This window comes from Rhinolophus sinicus, chromosome 1, assembly GCF_057876585.1.
Source record: "Rhinolophus sinicus isolate RSI-liver-muscle chromosome 1, RSI-T2T, whole genome shotgun sequence".
Taxonomy (NCBI): Eukaryota; Metazoa; Chordata; class Mammalia; order Chiroptera; family Rhinolophidae; genus Rhinolophus; species Rhinolophus sinicus.
The window spans coordinates 56,834,684-56,847,225 of NC_142501.1; the positions used below are offsets into that span (position 1 = coordinate 56,834,684).

Consider the following 12,542-nt stretch of genomic DNA (forward strand, 5'->3'; position numbering starts at 1 on the left):
TCTAACTGCAAAGCCCATACACTTTCTGTAATTATAATTTACCCTAGAATGCCATAAATAAGAAATTACTAGTGTTTTGATACTATAATTTTATGATTAATTTATTTACTTTTTCTTGTTTAAATTATAGGTGCTAGCTAATGAATTGAAAGTGTGAAGTTATTACTCAATATTGGTCATAAACCCCTACAGATATGAGTATTACTATATCTGAAACTATTATTAAATGTGATTTGATGATGTCTCCTTTCCCTTGATTTGTTTCTATGACAACTGGTATGAATGCTGAAAATTGAATCTGCCCATTATTGACAAAATGAAGAAATATAAATTATTCAGGTTTCTCCAGGAAAATATTCATCTAAAATAATTGTGGAAAAAAAGTAAAAAGCAGCTAATAAAACAATCCTTCTGACAACCTTTGGAATTATTGAGGCGTCTGCTTATTCAGGCCAAGAGAGGTTCTTAATGGAACCCTGTGTACACCTGAAATCTATGTAACTTTACTAACAATTGTCACCCCAATAAACTTTAATTTAAAAAAACAACAACAAATGGAACCCTGTATAATGGCCCAAAGCCTGGAATCATTGAACAGTGCTCAAAGTAAACTTAGAGTAATTATGAAGCCACATTGACTTAAACAATTTTCCTTTTCTCTAATGTATTAACCTAAACCCTGAACAACTCTTTAAACTCATAAAGTAGAAAGAAACAGAGTGATAGGATCAATAAAGCACATTGCTTTGGAGATAGGGTTTTAAAATTTTTTCTAATAACCTCTAGTGGAGAAGAGAATCCAGTAAACATAGCAAAGTTTGAAACAATTAAACTTTCAAAATTTTTGCATTAGTAAGGGATATTTTCACCCAGTGCAGCATAAAACATTAGTAAAAACAAAAAACAACAATAAAACACACCAGAACTAAAATGGGACCGGTAAGGCTCTTATCTCAGTCTCTCAAAAGAACTTCCTTTGCTCCTTCAAACTTGATGTATCCTTTAACATAGAATGCCTTTCTCACTTTGGACATCAAAGCAATTGGGAATATTTAGTTTATCTAAAGCGTCATTGTTAATGTTAACCTGATGGTAGGGATTTTGGAAGAGCAGGATATAGGAGTGTTTTCAGAACGACACCTTGGAGATGATTTGTGGACATCTCTTTAAAGAAATCTGAAGTATTACTGTTAATTTTCATTTTGAATTGCTCAAAGGGTCTGTTTCAAGGGATTTTAGAATGCAAGTAAGAATTGATTTTGATGAAATATGTGGAAGGAAACATAAGGTTTAACAACCTAAACCATGTTCTTCCAGGGGAGGATATGGATTAGCATTCAGAGATAAAGCTAAAAAGATGAGGTAAATACTTAAAGATATACTTCATACTCTGTATGAATACAACCTTGGGATGACTGAAGGCTCCAGGAATAGTATGAATCTTGTTAAATGTTGAAGTTTATTTCTCTCAAAAAGCTGGTGAATAAATAAATAAATAAATAAATAAATAAATAAATAAATAAAATACCGATAATTTTTAGTAAGCTTACTTGATGTTAGAAAATCAATAAATCCATTGAATTTTCACAAACATTTTTCCATATAAACTATAACTCCCCCAATTCTGTAATATTGGATCATCTCCTGCTAGAGTTTCTTTAACCAGGTTTCTCTAGTCCTTGAAGACTGGCTATACAAGTGTTCATTTTCAGTGATGCTCAAATGAACCCTTCCAATATCTATTAATACCTTCCCTCACACCTGTTCATACATTCTTTCAAAGGTTTATTCAGTACCCAAAAAGAATAAGTCATGGTATTATTCAGAAAAGTGTTAAAATTAACAGGAAAATTAAGAGTAAAAACAAATATTTAAAAAAAATTGAAATAAAGTTAAAATGCAATACAATGATAACATTATTCACTATGGCATAGTAATAATAATATATTATAATATGTTTTATACATTATAATATATATTATAGATCCATTTAGAAGTGGATCTCCAATGCCAGTAAGTTATTGCAGAAATTTCAATCTTCGGATTGAAACTAAATGTTGTCCATTTGATGAGAATGCATTTTGTGACTTCAAGGTGTTTTGAAACACAAGATCTTTCAGTGAAAAGAACAAAACCTAATTGAAGGAAGAATGATGTTACTAAGCAGGAGTAAAATTACTTAAAAGGATAAATTGCGAAGAAATTTAAGGAAAGTAACTCTGAAACAATGTTTTATGAAGTTTTCTTTTAAATTATATATTAAAAAAATTTGGCTTCCTTTACATGTCCTTTGTTATAAATTTACTTTATACAGGTAATTTAGCCTAAGTGGATAAATATATCTTGAAAAGATGTATTATTAGCCTAAATTAAAAAATAATAGTGATTATTAATTATTATTTTAAATAAAAAGGGAATTAGGTTGTATAGGAATAAAGGTGCTATAAAGGTGATAAAAATGACACACACATAGGTGTGCTGAAATGTCATAAAATATTGCCAGGGATGCAGATGTAATCAACCTCAGTTCTTCCTACTTAAATTCTTTTCAATTTCTTTCTTCTCTCTATCCCTAACATCTGAAGTTGCTGGCGGCAATGACTTTAGTATTTCTGACTTTCAATGAGGTAGTAGCAGGAGTTGGAAAAGCTGAGTAGCAAAAGTTGATAGATGGCTAAGGACAAAGTAGTCACTTTTTATTTAAAAACACAGTATCTTTCCCATTTTTGAGGATTCTCAGTGTAATTAAAATTTTAACTTACACAGAATGGAAAACTTGTATAAGGATTGGAACAATAACACAAAGCTGGTTCTCATTGGGAAGAAACTTGGTGTGCATGTCTCTGAAGGTTCACAGGTTGTGTTTGAAGTCAGAAAAGTCTGGGAACATATCCCTGCCCTATCACTTCAAGCTTTGTGATACTATTTTTTTTTTTTTTTTAATCTGCCTCAACCAAAGAGTTTTCACCTGTGAAACAGAGGCAATTAAAGGATCATTGTTTTTTTCTTCTTTAATTAAAGTTTATTGGGGTGACAATTGTTAGTAAAGTTATACAGGTTTCAGGTGTACAAATCTGTAATACATCATCTTTACATCACATTGTGTGTTCACCACCCAGAGTTAGTTCTCCTTCCTTCACCATATATTTGATCCTTTTTACCCTCATCTACGTAACACCATTGGTGGGAATGCAGATTGGTGTAGCCGCTATGAAAGGCAGTGTGGAGGGTCCTCAAAAAATTAAGAATAGAATTACCATATGACCCAGCAATCCCTCTCCTGGGTATCTACGCAACAGGATCATTGTTATTATCAGTTTGCTTTAAATTTGCCCTGAAGGTGAAATGACATACTATTTCAGTCAAATTCTGCTCCACACTTGGATATTTGTTAATCCACTCTTCAGGTTTGTTCCTTGTGCTTTCTCCTACAGGTCTGGCAGGAGATAAACCAAAAAGCAACTGAAGAATGAGAAATCATACAGAAATAACAGAGTTTATCCTCCTGGGACTGTCAGATGACCCAAAGCTTCAGATGGTGATTTTTGTCTTTCTGCTCATCACCTACATGCTCAGCATCACTGGGAACCTAACCATTATCACCCTCACCCTGCTGGATTCCCACCTCCAGACCCCCATGTATTTCTTCCTCAGAAACTTCTCCCTATTAGAGGTTTCATTCACAACTGTCACTATACCCAAGTTCCTGGGCACCATTATTTCAGGGGACAAAACTATTTCCTTTAATGATTGCATTGCTCAGTTATTTTTCTTCATTCTCTTGGGAGTCACTGAGTTTTACCTTTTGGCTGCCATGTCCTATGACCGTTATATTGCCATCTGCAAACCTCTGCATTACACGACCATCATGAATCGAAGAGTCTGTATACTCCTTGTCTTCGCTTCATGGCTAGCTTCATTCTTAATCATATTCCCCGCACTCCTGTTGCTCTTAAACCTTGATTACTGTAGGTCTAATATTATTGACCATTTCACCTGTGATTATTTTCCCCTGCTGCAACTTTCTTGTTCAGACACAAAATTTCTAGAGATAATGGGGTTTTCCTGTGCTGTGTTTACTCTAATGTTCACTTTGGCATTGATATTTCTGTCCTACATATATATCATCAGAACAATTTTAACAATTTCTTCTACTAGTCAGAGGACAAAGGCCTTTTCCACATGTTCATCTCACATGATTGTCATATCCATCTCTTATGGCAGCTGCATTTTTATGTATATCAAACCCTCAGCAAAAGATAGGGTGTCTTTGAGCAAGGGAGTTGCTGTGCTAAACACCTCAGTAGCTCCCATGTTGAACCCCTTTATTTACAGCTTAAGAAATCAGCAAGTCAAGCGAGCCTTCATGGATATGACAAGGAGGACTATTTTTCACAAGCAAATGAAATAATGTGGTGTAATGAATTAGAGACACATTGAAGGGAAATTTTAAAAATATGAACATGAAATTTCAATAGCTTCTTCAAATCACAATAGACTCCCTGTCATCCTCGTCCATTCTCTTTGTTTTTTATTCTAACAATTCTGTTTGTTTAATATGTTTCTCAGTTAACGTCAATTACTTTCTTATGTCTTTCTGAGTCCCATTCTTCTGAACACTTTGTTGAAATGTCTTAAACAATAATTGTTTTTAAAAGTAAAATTATGTTCTGAGTTTTGTTTAGGAAAAAAATTATCACCAAGAACGGAGGAGATACTTTTTAAATATTTATATAATATTTTACTTACTATACACACAAAATGTAATTTTATGATTTTCATTTATATTTGACAGGTGTTCCCTTCACCATTTTACAGTTTCTCTAGGAAAAAAAATATTTAAATATCTTATACTTTATTGAAAATGTAAATGCTTTCATTTAAAAACAAAGAAATCTTACTTATTTCTCATTTTAATATGTCCATATAAATTAATGTATTGATAAAAAGCATAGATCATTAACAATATACACTTTTGTAGATTTAGGTGCTAAATAAATCCCCATATTTTCAAATCTGATAATAACTCAATAGATATAGGTAGGTACATACTTACTGTAGAAAATAGAAAAGGAATAGACATTAGATTCATAGGTTATGTTCACTCTCTCTAATTCCATAGATGGTAAGCTCCACTTTCTAACTACTATTAAAAATATACATATATAATATATTTCTTCACAAGTTTTTTAGTAGTAGAAAATGTACTATAATCCTAATTAGTGGTGCAAGATTCCTAATGATCGTTATAAGATTTATTCAATTGAAAGATACAGCGCAGGATTTTCTGAGAAAGAAAAAAAAAGTGACAGAAATTTGAAGGGAATTTAAATGTTAGAAGAAATTTATGAATGGTTTCTCAATTTAATTTCATTCATTAATTTGTATGTTAAAGAAGACAAAGAGTTGACAAACAAGAATTTTATAACCTCTAAGTATATATTTCCCCAACTGTAAATCAGGTAAATCAGGAATACATAACTTACTATAAGGATGGAAATAAATCTGTAAAGTATGGAGTATAATTAGTTGTCAATAAATTGTAGCAATTATTATTAATATTGTTTTCTACATCTCACTGCTATAGTTTTGAATATGTGCAGATTACATTTTTGAAGGCAGTAAGAACACTTAATATGAGAGCTACCCACTTAAATTTTTAAGGGCACAGTTCAGTGTGGTTAACTATAAGCACAGTGTTGCATAGCAGATCACTAGAACTTATCTTGCATAACTGGAACTTTATGCCCATTGATTAGCAACTCCCCCATTTCCCTTTGCCCCAACCCCTGGCAACCACTGAGTGATTGAGTCTCATTCTATGAGTGATATCTCATTCTATGAGTCTGAGTGTATTAGATACCTCATAAAAGTGGACCGATGCAGTATTTTTTCTTTTATGACTGGCTTATTTTACTTAGCATAATGTCCTTAAGGTTCACCCATGTTGTTACATATGACGAAATAGCCTTCCTTTTTAAGACTAAATAATACTCTATTTGTGTGTATTTACCACACTTTCTGTATCTATTCATCCTTCCATGGACATTTAGGTTGTTTCTATCTCTTGTCAATTGTGAATACTGCTGCAATGAACATGGGAGAGCTAATATCTCATAGAGATCTTGGTTTCAATTATTTTAAGTATATACCTAAAAGCAAGATTACTAGAAAACATGGTAGGTCTATTTTAAATTTTTTTTGAAGAACCTCCATACTGTTTTCCATAGTGGCTGCACAATTTTGCATTTCCAACCAACAGTATACGAGGATTCTATTTTCTCTGTATTTTCACCAACACTTGCTGTCTTTTGTTTGCTTGATAATAACCATCTTGACAGGTGTGAGGTGATATCTTATTGTGGGTTTGATTTGCATTTTCCTAAAGATTAGTAACACTGCACATCTGTCGTATACCTGTTGGTGATTTATCTCCTAGTATCCGTATGTCTTTTTTGGAAAAATGTCTACTCAAGTCTTCAGCCCATTTATTATTATTATGATTTATTTTTTTGTTTGTTTTCAATCTACTTTTTATTTATTAAATTTATTGGGATGACATTGGTTAGTAAAATTATATAGGTTTCAAGTGTACATTTTTGTAATACATCATCTATATAAAGCATTATGTGTTCACCACCCCGAGTCAGTTCTCCTTCCATCACCATGTATTTGACCCTCTTTTCCCTCTTTTACCACCCTTTTTACCCCCTTACACTCTGATAACCACTAATCTGTTGTTTGTGTCTATGAGTTTTTGTTTGTCTAGTTTCTTTGTTGTTTTCAGTTTTATTAGATTGGTGCAAAAGTAATTGCGATTTAAAAGATTAAAAATAATTGCAACAACTGCAATTACTTGTCCACCAACCTAAGATATTCCTTGTATAACTGAAGTCATATGGTTCTTGACTTTTTCTGTATGATTTATTTCACTTAGCATGGTAACTCAAGATCCATCCATGTTGTCGCAAATGGCAGTATTTCATCTTTTCCTTTTTTAAAAAAAATTAAATTTATTGGGGTGACAATGGTTAGTAAAATTACATAGGTTTCAAGCGTACAATACTATAATACATCATTTATATATCACACTGTGTGGTCACCACCCAGAGTCAGTTCTCTTTCCATCACCATATATTTGACCCCCTTTACTCTTTTCTACCATCTTCCCCACCCCATTACCTTCTGGTAACCACTAAACTGTTGTCTGTGTATGTGAGTTTTTGTTTCTTTATTTGTTTGTCTTGTTCCTTTGTTGCTTTCAGTTTTATATCCCACATATGAAAGAAGTCATACGGTTCTTGACTTTTTCTGTCTGACTTATTTTGCTTAGGATAACAATCTCAAGATCATTTCATGTTGTCCCAAATGGCACTATTTCATCTTTTCTTATGACCGAGTAATATTTGATTGTGTATATGTACCACACCTTCTTTATGCAATCATCTATTGAAGGACACTTTGGTTGTTTCCATGTCTTGGCTACTGTGAACAATGCTGCAGTGAACATAGGGGTACATATATCTATACAGATAAATGTTTTCAGATTTTTTGGGGTGGATATCCAGAAGAAGGATTGCTGGGTCATATGGTAATTCTATTCTTAATTTTTTGAAGAACCTCCACACTGCCTTCTATAGTGGCTATACCAATTTACATTCCCACAAACAGTATATGAGGCTTCCTTTTTCTCCACAGGCTCTCCAACACTTGTTATTACTTATCTTGTTGATGATACCCAATCTAACTGTTCTGAGGTGGTATCTCTTTGTGGTTTTGATTTGCATTTCCCTAATAGCTAGTGAAGTTGAGCATTTTTTCATGTATCTATTGGCCATTGTATGCCTTCTTGGGAGAAGTGTCTGTTCAGGTCCTCTGCCCATTTTTTAATTGGATTCTTTGTGGTTTTTTGTTGTTGTTGTTGTTCAGTTGTACAAGTTCTTTATAAATTTTGGATATTAACCCCTTATCAGAGGAGTTGTTGCAAATACCTTCTCTCATTCAATTGGTTGCCTCTTTTTTTGTTGATGGTATCTTTCGCTGTGCAGAATCTTTTTAGTTTGATATAGTCCCATTTATTTATTTTTACTTCCCTTGCCTTTGAGGTCAAATTCATAAAATCCTTTCTGAACCCAAGGTCCACAAGTTTAGTACCTATGCTTTCTTCTATGCAATCTATTGTTTCAGGTCTTATGTTTAGGACTTTGATCCATTTTGAGTTAATTTTGGTATATGATGACAGATAGCAGTCTAGTTTCATTCTTTTGCATGTGGTTTTTCAATTTTCCCAGTACCACCGTGTTTCCCTGAAAATAAGACCTAGCTGTACAATCAGCTGTAATGTGTCTTTTGGAGCAAACATTAATGTAAGACTTAGTCTTATTTTACTATAATGTATAATATATAATATTACAATACAATATAATATATTATAACATATTATAATAAATATAATATAATATAATACTGGGTATAATATAATGTAATATAATATAATACTGGGTCTTATATTAATTTTTGCTCCAAAAAATGCATTAGAGCTGATTAGAGCTAGGTCTTATTTTCAGGGAAACATGGCATTTATTGAAAAGGCTTTGTTTTCTCCACAGTATATTTTTGGCTCCTTTGTCGAAAATTATCTGCCTGTATATATTGGTTTTATTTCTGGGTTTTTAATTCTATTCCATTGGTCTTTTGTCTGTTTTTCCTGCCAATCCCATGCTGCTTTGATTATCGTTGCTTCATAGTACAAATTGAAGTCAGGGAGTGTGATACAGCCTTTTCCTTTTTTCTTAGAATGCTTTGGCTATTCGGGGTCTTTTGTGATCCATAAATCTCATGATTTTGTATTCTCTTTCTCGACAAAATGCCATTGGGATTTTGATGGGCATTGCATTAACTCTGTATTCTGCTTTGGGTAGGTAATACAGCTGTTTTAACTACGTAGATTCTTCCAGTCCATGAACGTGGGATATCTTTCCATTTCTTCATGTCTTCTTTAATTTCTTTTAATAATGTCTTATAGTTTTCAGTGTATAGGTCCTTCACTTCCTTTGTTAAGTTTGTTCCTTGGCATTTTATTTTTTTTGTTGCAATTGCAAAAGGAATTGTTTTTTCTTCTTTTTCTGAAATTTCATTGTTAGTATATAGGAATGCAGTGGATTTTTGTACATTGATTGTGTATCTGAAACTTTACTGTATTCATTGCTTCTAATATATTTTTGGTGGAGTCTTTAGGGTTTTCTACATAAAGAATAATGTTATCTGCAAAAAGAGACAATTTAACTGCTGCATTCCTAATTTGGATGCCTTTTATTTCTTTCTGTTGCCTAATGCTCTGATTAGAACTTTCAATACTATGTTGAATAACAGTGGTGACAGGGGCAACCTTCTCTTATTCCTGATTTTAGAGGAAAAGATTTCAGTTTTTCACTACTAAGTATATTAACTGAAGGTTTGTCATATATAACCTTTATTATGTTAGGGTACTTTCCTTCTATATCCATTTTATAACTTTAATCATAAATGAATGTTGTATCTTATCAAATGCTTTTTCTGCATCTATTGATATAATTATATGATTTTTATTTTTTATTTATCTTTTTGCTATTGAGTTGTAGGAATTCCTTATATATTTTGGAAATTAACCCCTTATCAGATACAGAGTTTGTAAATATTTTCTTCCATTTTATAGGTTTTATTTTCACTCCGGTGATTCACTCTTTTTTCTTCTTTAAATGTTTAATAGAATTTACCACTGAAGCCCTTAGCATTTCTGTCCCTTAGCATTTCTTTGTTGGTAGACTTTTGATTACTGCTTCAATATCCATATTAGTTATGAAGGGTCTCTACAGTCTTTTTATTTCTTCATGATTTAATTTTAATAGGCTGTATGTTTTGAAAATTTATCTACTTCTTCTCAGACATCTAGTTTGTTGGTATATAATTTTTCATAGTAGTGTCATGATACTTTTTTATTTCTGTGGCATCAGTTAATAATGTCCCTTCTTTTATTTCTGATTTTTTTATTCATCTTTATTTTTTATTGTCTAGATAGATAAGGATTAGTCAATTTTGTTTATTTTTGCAAGAAGACAATCCTGAGTTTTGTTAATTTTTCAATTTTTTTCTATTTTCTCTTTCATTTATTTCTGCTCTAATCATTGTTACTTCTTTCTGCTAACTTTGGGTTTAATTTGTTCTTTTTCTATCTACTTTAGGTAGATAGAAATTAATATTTTTATTTGAAATCTTGTTTTGTTTTTTAATGTACACATTTATCGCTTTGAACTTTTCTCTTAATACTGCTTTCCCTGCATCCCATAGTTTTTTTTCCAACTTTTATTAAATTTATTGAGGTGAAATTGGTTAGTAAAATTACATGTTTTAAATGTACAATTCTATAGTACATCACCTATATTACATTGTGTGTTCACCACCCAGAGTTGGTTCTCCTTCCATCACCATATATTTTACCCCCTTTACCCTCTTCTACCACCCACCTCCTCCTATACCTTTTGGTAACCACTAAACTGTTGTCTGTGTCTATGATTTTTATTTGTTTATCTTGTTATGACAAATAAGACAAACACCCCATAGTTTTGATACATTGTTATGTGTATGTATATAAATGTTGTTTAAAAAGTCTATTTTGACAAATAAATGTCAATAACTTTTTAAAAAAGAGATGTAAGGAAACTATAAATTAAACCAATTTATTAACCAAATACAATGTATGAACAGTATTTGGATTCTAATCCTAATCAAATTTTAAAACTTTAAAGTACTCCGATGTTTACGAAACAGGTGGAAATTTACCAGTTTACCAAATGTCAGGATATCTTTAATATAAAGAAAATATTGCTTTTATTAAGTGCAATAATGTGATTGCTGATATTTTTAAGTCTAATTTTGAGAGATTCTTACTAAAATATTTACAGATAAAGTGATATAATCTATAGAATTTGCTATAAAATAATATTGAGTATAAATAATTAATTGGCATATACTTGAAGAAATATTGACCATGAGTTGTTAATTGTCAAACTTGGTGACTTGGTAGGTGTTAAGTTCATAATATTATGAACAGTAAGTTATTGACATTTTATTTATTCTTAAGAATCCACAATAAAAGTTTACATAATTATTTCATTTAAAAATTAAAATAGACACTAACAATTAGTCAAATAATTGAGAAGAATAAACATAGTGACATTTTAACAATTATAAATAATAGCTCTTTTCTTATTATAAATGTAGAATATGCACATTTGAATAATTTGGTAAATGTAGAAAAATATATGGAGAAAATAATTACCCAGAACTCATTTACAACTATATGTATCCCTAAATTTCTGAAGACAATTATCACCAGGGATAAAACCATTTCTTGTAACAGCTGTGCAGCCTAACTATCTTCTTTATCTTCTTGAAGGTAACTGAATTTTTCATTCTACTTTCCATGTCTACTTTCGCTGTGTTACCATCTGCAAGCCCCTTCATTTTACAATCATCATGAACAGGAACTCTGCACCCTCCTTATGCTGTGTGCATGGCTGGGGGGTTTCTGACTATTTTCCCACCTCTATGCTTCTCCTCCAGTTGGATGACTGTTTCCAGTGTCATTAATAATTTTGCATGTAACTGTTTTTCTCTTTTACAACTATCTCGCTCAGACACATGGTTCCTAGAAGTAGTTGGTTTTACTTTGCTGTTCAATTTGACGAGCCTGTCTACCCTGATTCCCTGGGTGGGCAGGACAGCCCTCGGATGGTGGCAGAGCAAGGCTAGAACCAAGTCTCAGGGCTGCTTCAGGTTCCACAGCCAAGACTGAGGTCAGAGAGGTTACCAATAAAATTGCAAGATAGAAAATCAACATACAAAAGTCGGTTGTTTTCCTACACAAATAGCACACTATATGAAAAGGAAATTAAGAAAACAATCCCATTCATGAGAACAACAAAAAGAATAAAATACTTAAGAATATGTAAACAGAGTAAAGAATCATACACTGAAATGATAAAATACTGATGAAGGAAATTAAAGAAAACAAGGTAAATGGAAACACATCCTATTTTCATGGATTGGAAGAATTAATAGTGTTAAAATGCCTGTACTGCCAAAGTGATCTACAGATTCAATGCAATTCCTATCCAAATAACTATGGCATTCTTTATAGAAATAGAAAAAAAACAATTCTAAATTGCATGTGAAATCTAGACCTCAAATAGCCAAAACAAATAATTATACATTTTTTAATAGTTTTAGGTTTATAATAAACTTGAGAGAAAGGTACAGAAATTTCACATATACTCCTTGCCCGAACCTATGTACAGCCTCCCATTATCAACATCATCGTCACCAGAGTGGTACATTATTTTTTTAACGAAGGATGGTCCTACATTGACACATCAAAATCATGCAAAGTCCATAGGTTACCTTCGTGTTGGGATTCACTCTTAATGTTGTACATTCTATGGGTTTGGACAAATATATAATAACATGGGTTCATCACTATAATATAACACAGAGTATTTTTACCT

The 12,542-nt window shown here is 32.0% G+C and overlaps 1 protein-coding gene across 1 annotated transcript; it reads left to right on the top strand.

Moving 5' to 3' along the window:
• The first annotated feature begins 3,469 nt into the window (after positions 1 to 3,469).
• On the top strand, positions 3,470 to 4,411 carry LOC109439235 (olfactory receptor 6C1). Its single transcript, XM_019719497.3, has one exon. It carries the CDS (start codon positions 3,470 to 3,472, stop codon positions 4,409 to 4,411), a length of 942 nt encoding a protein of 313 aa, XP_019575056.3.
• Positions 4,412 to 12,542: the final 8,131 nt, after the last annotated feature.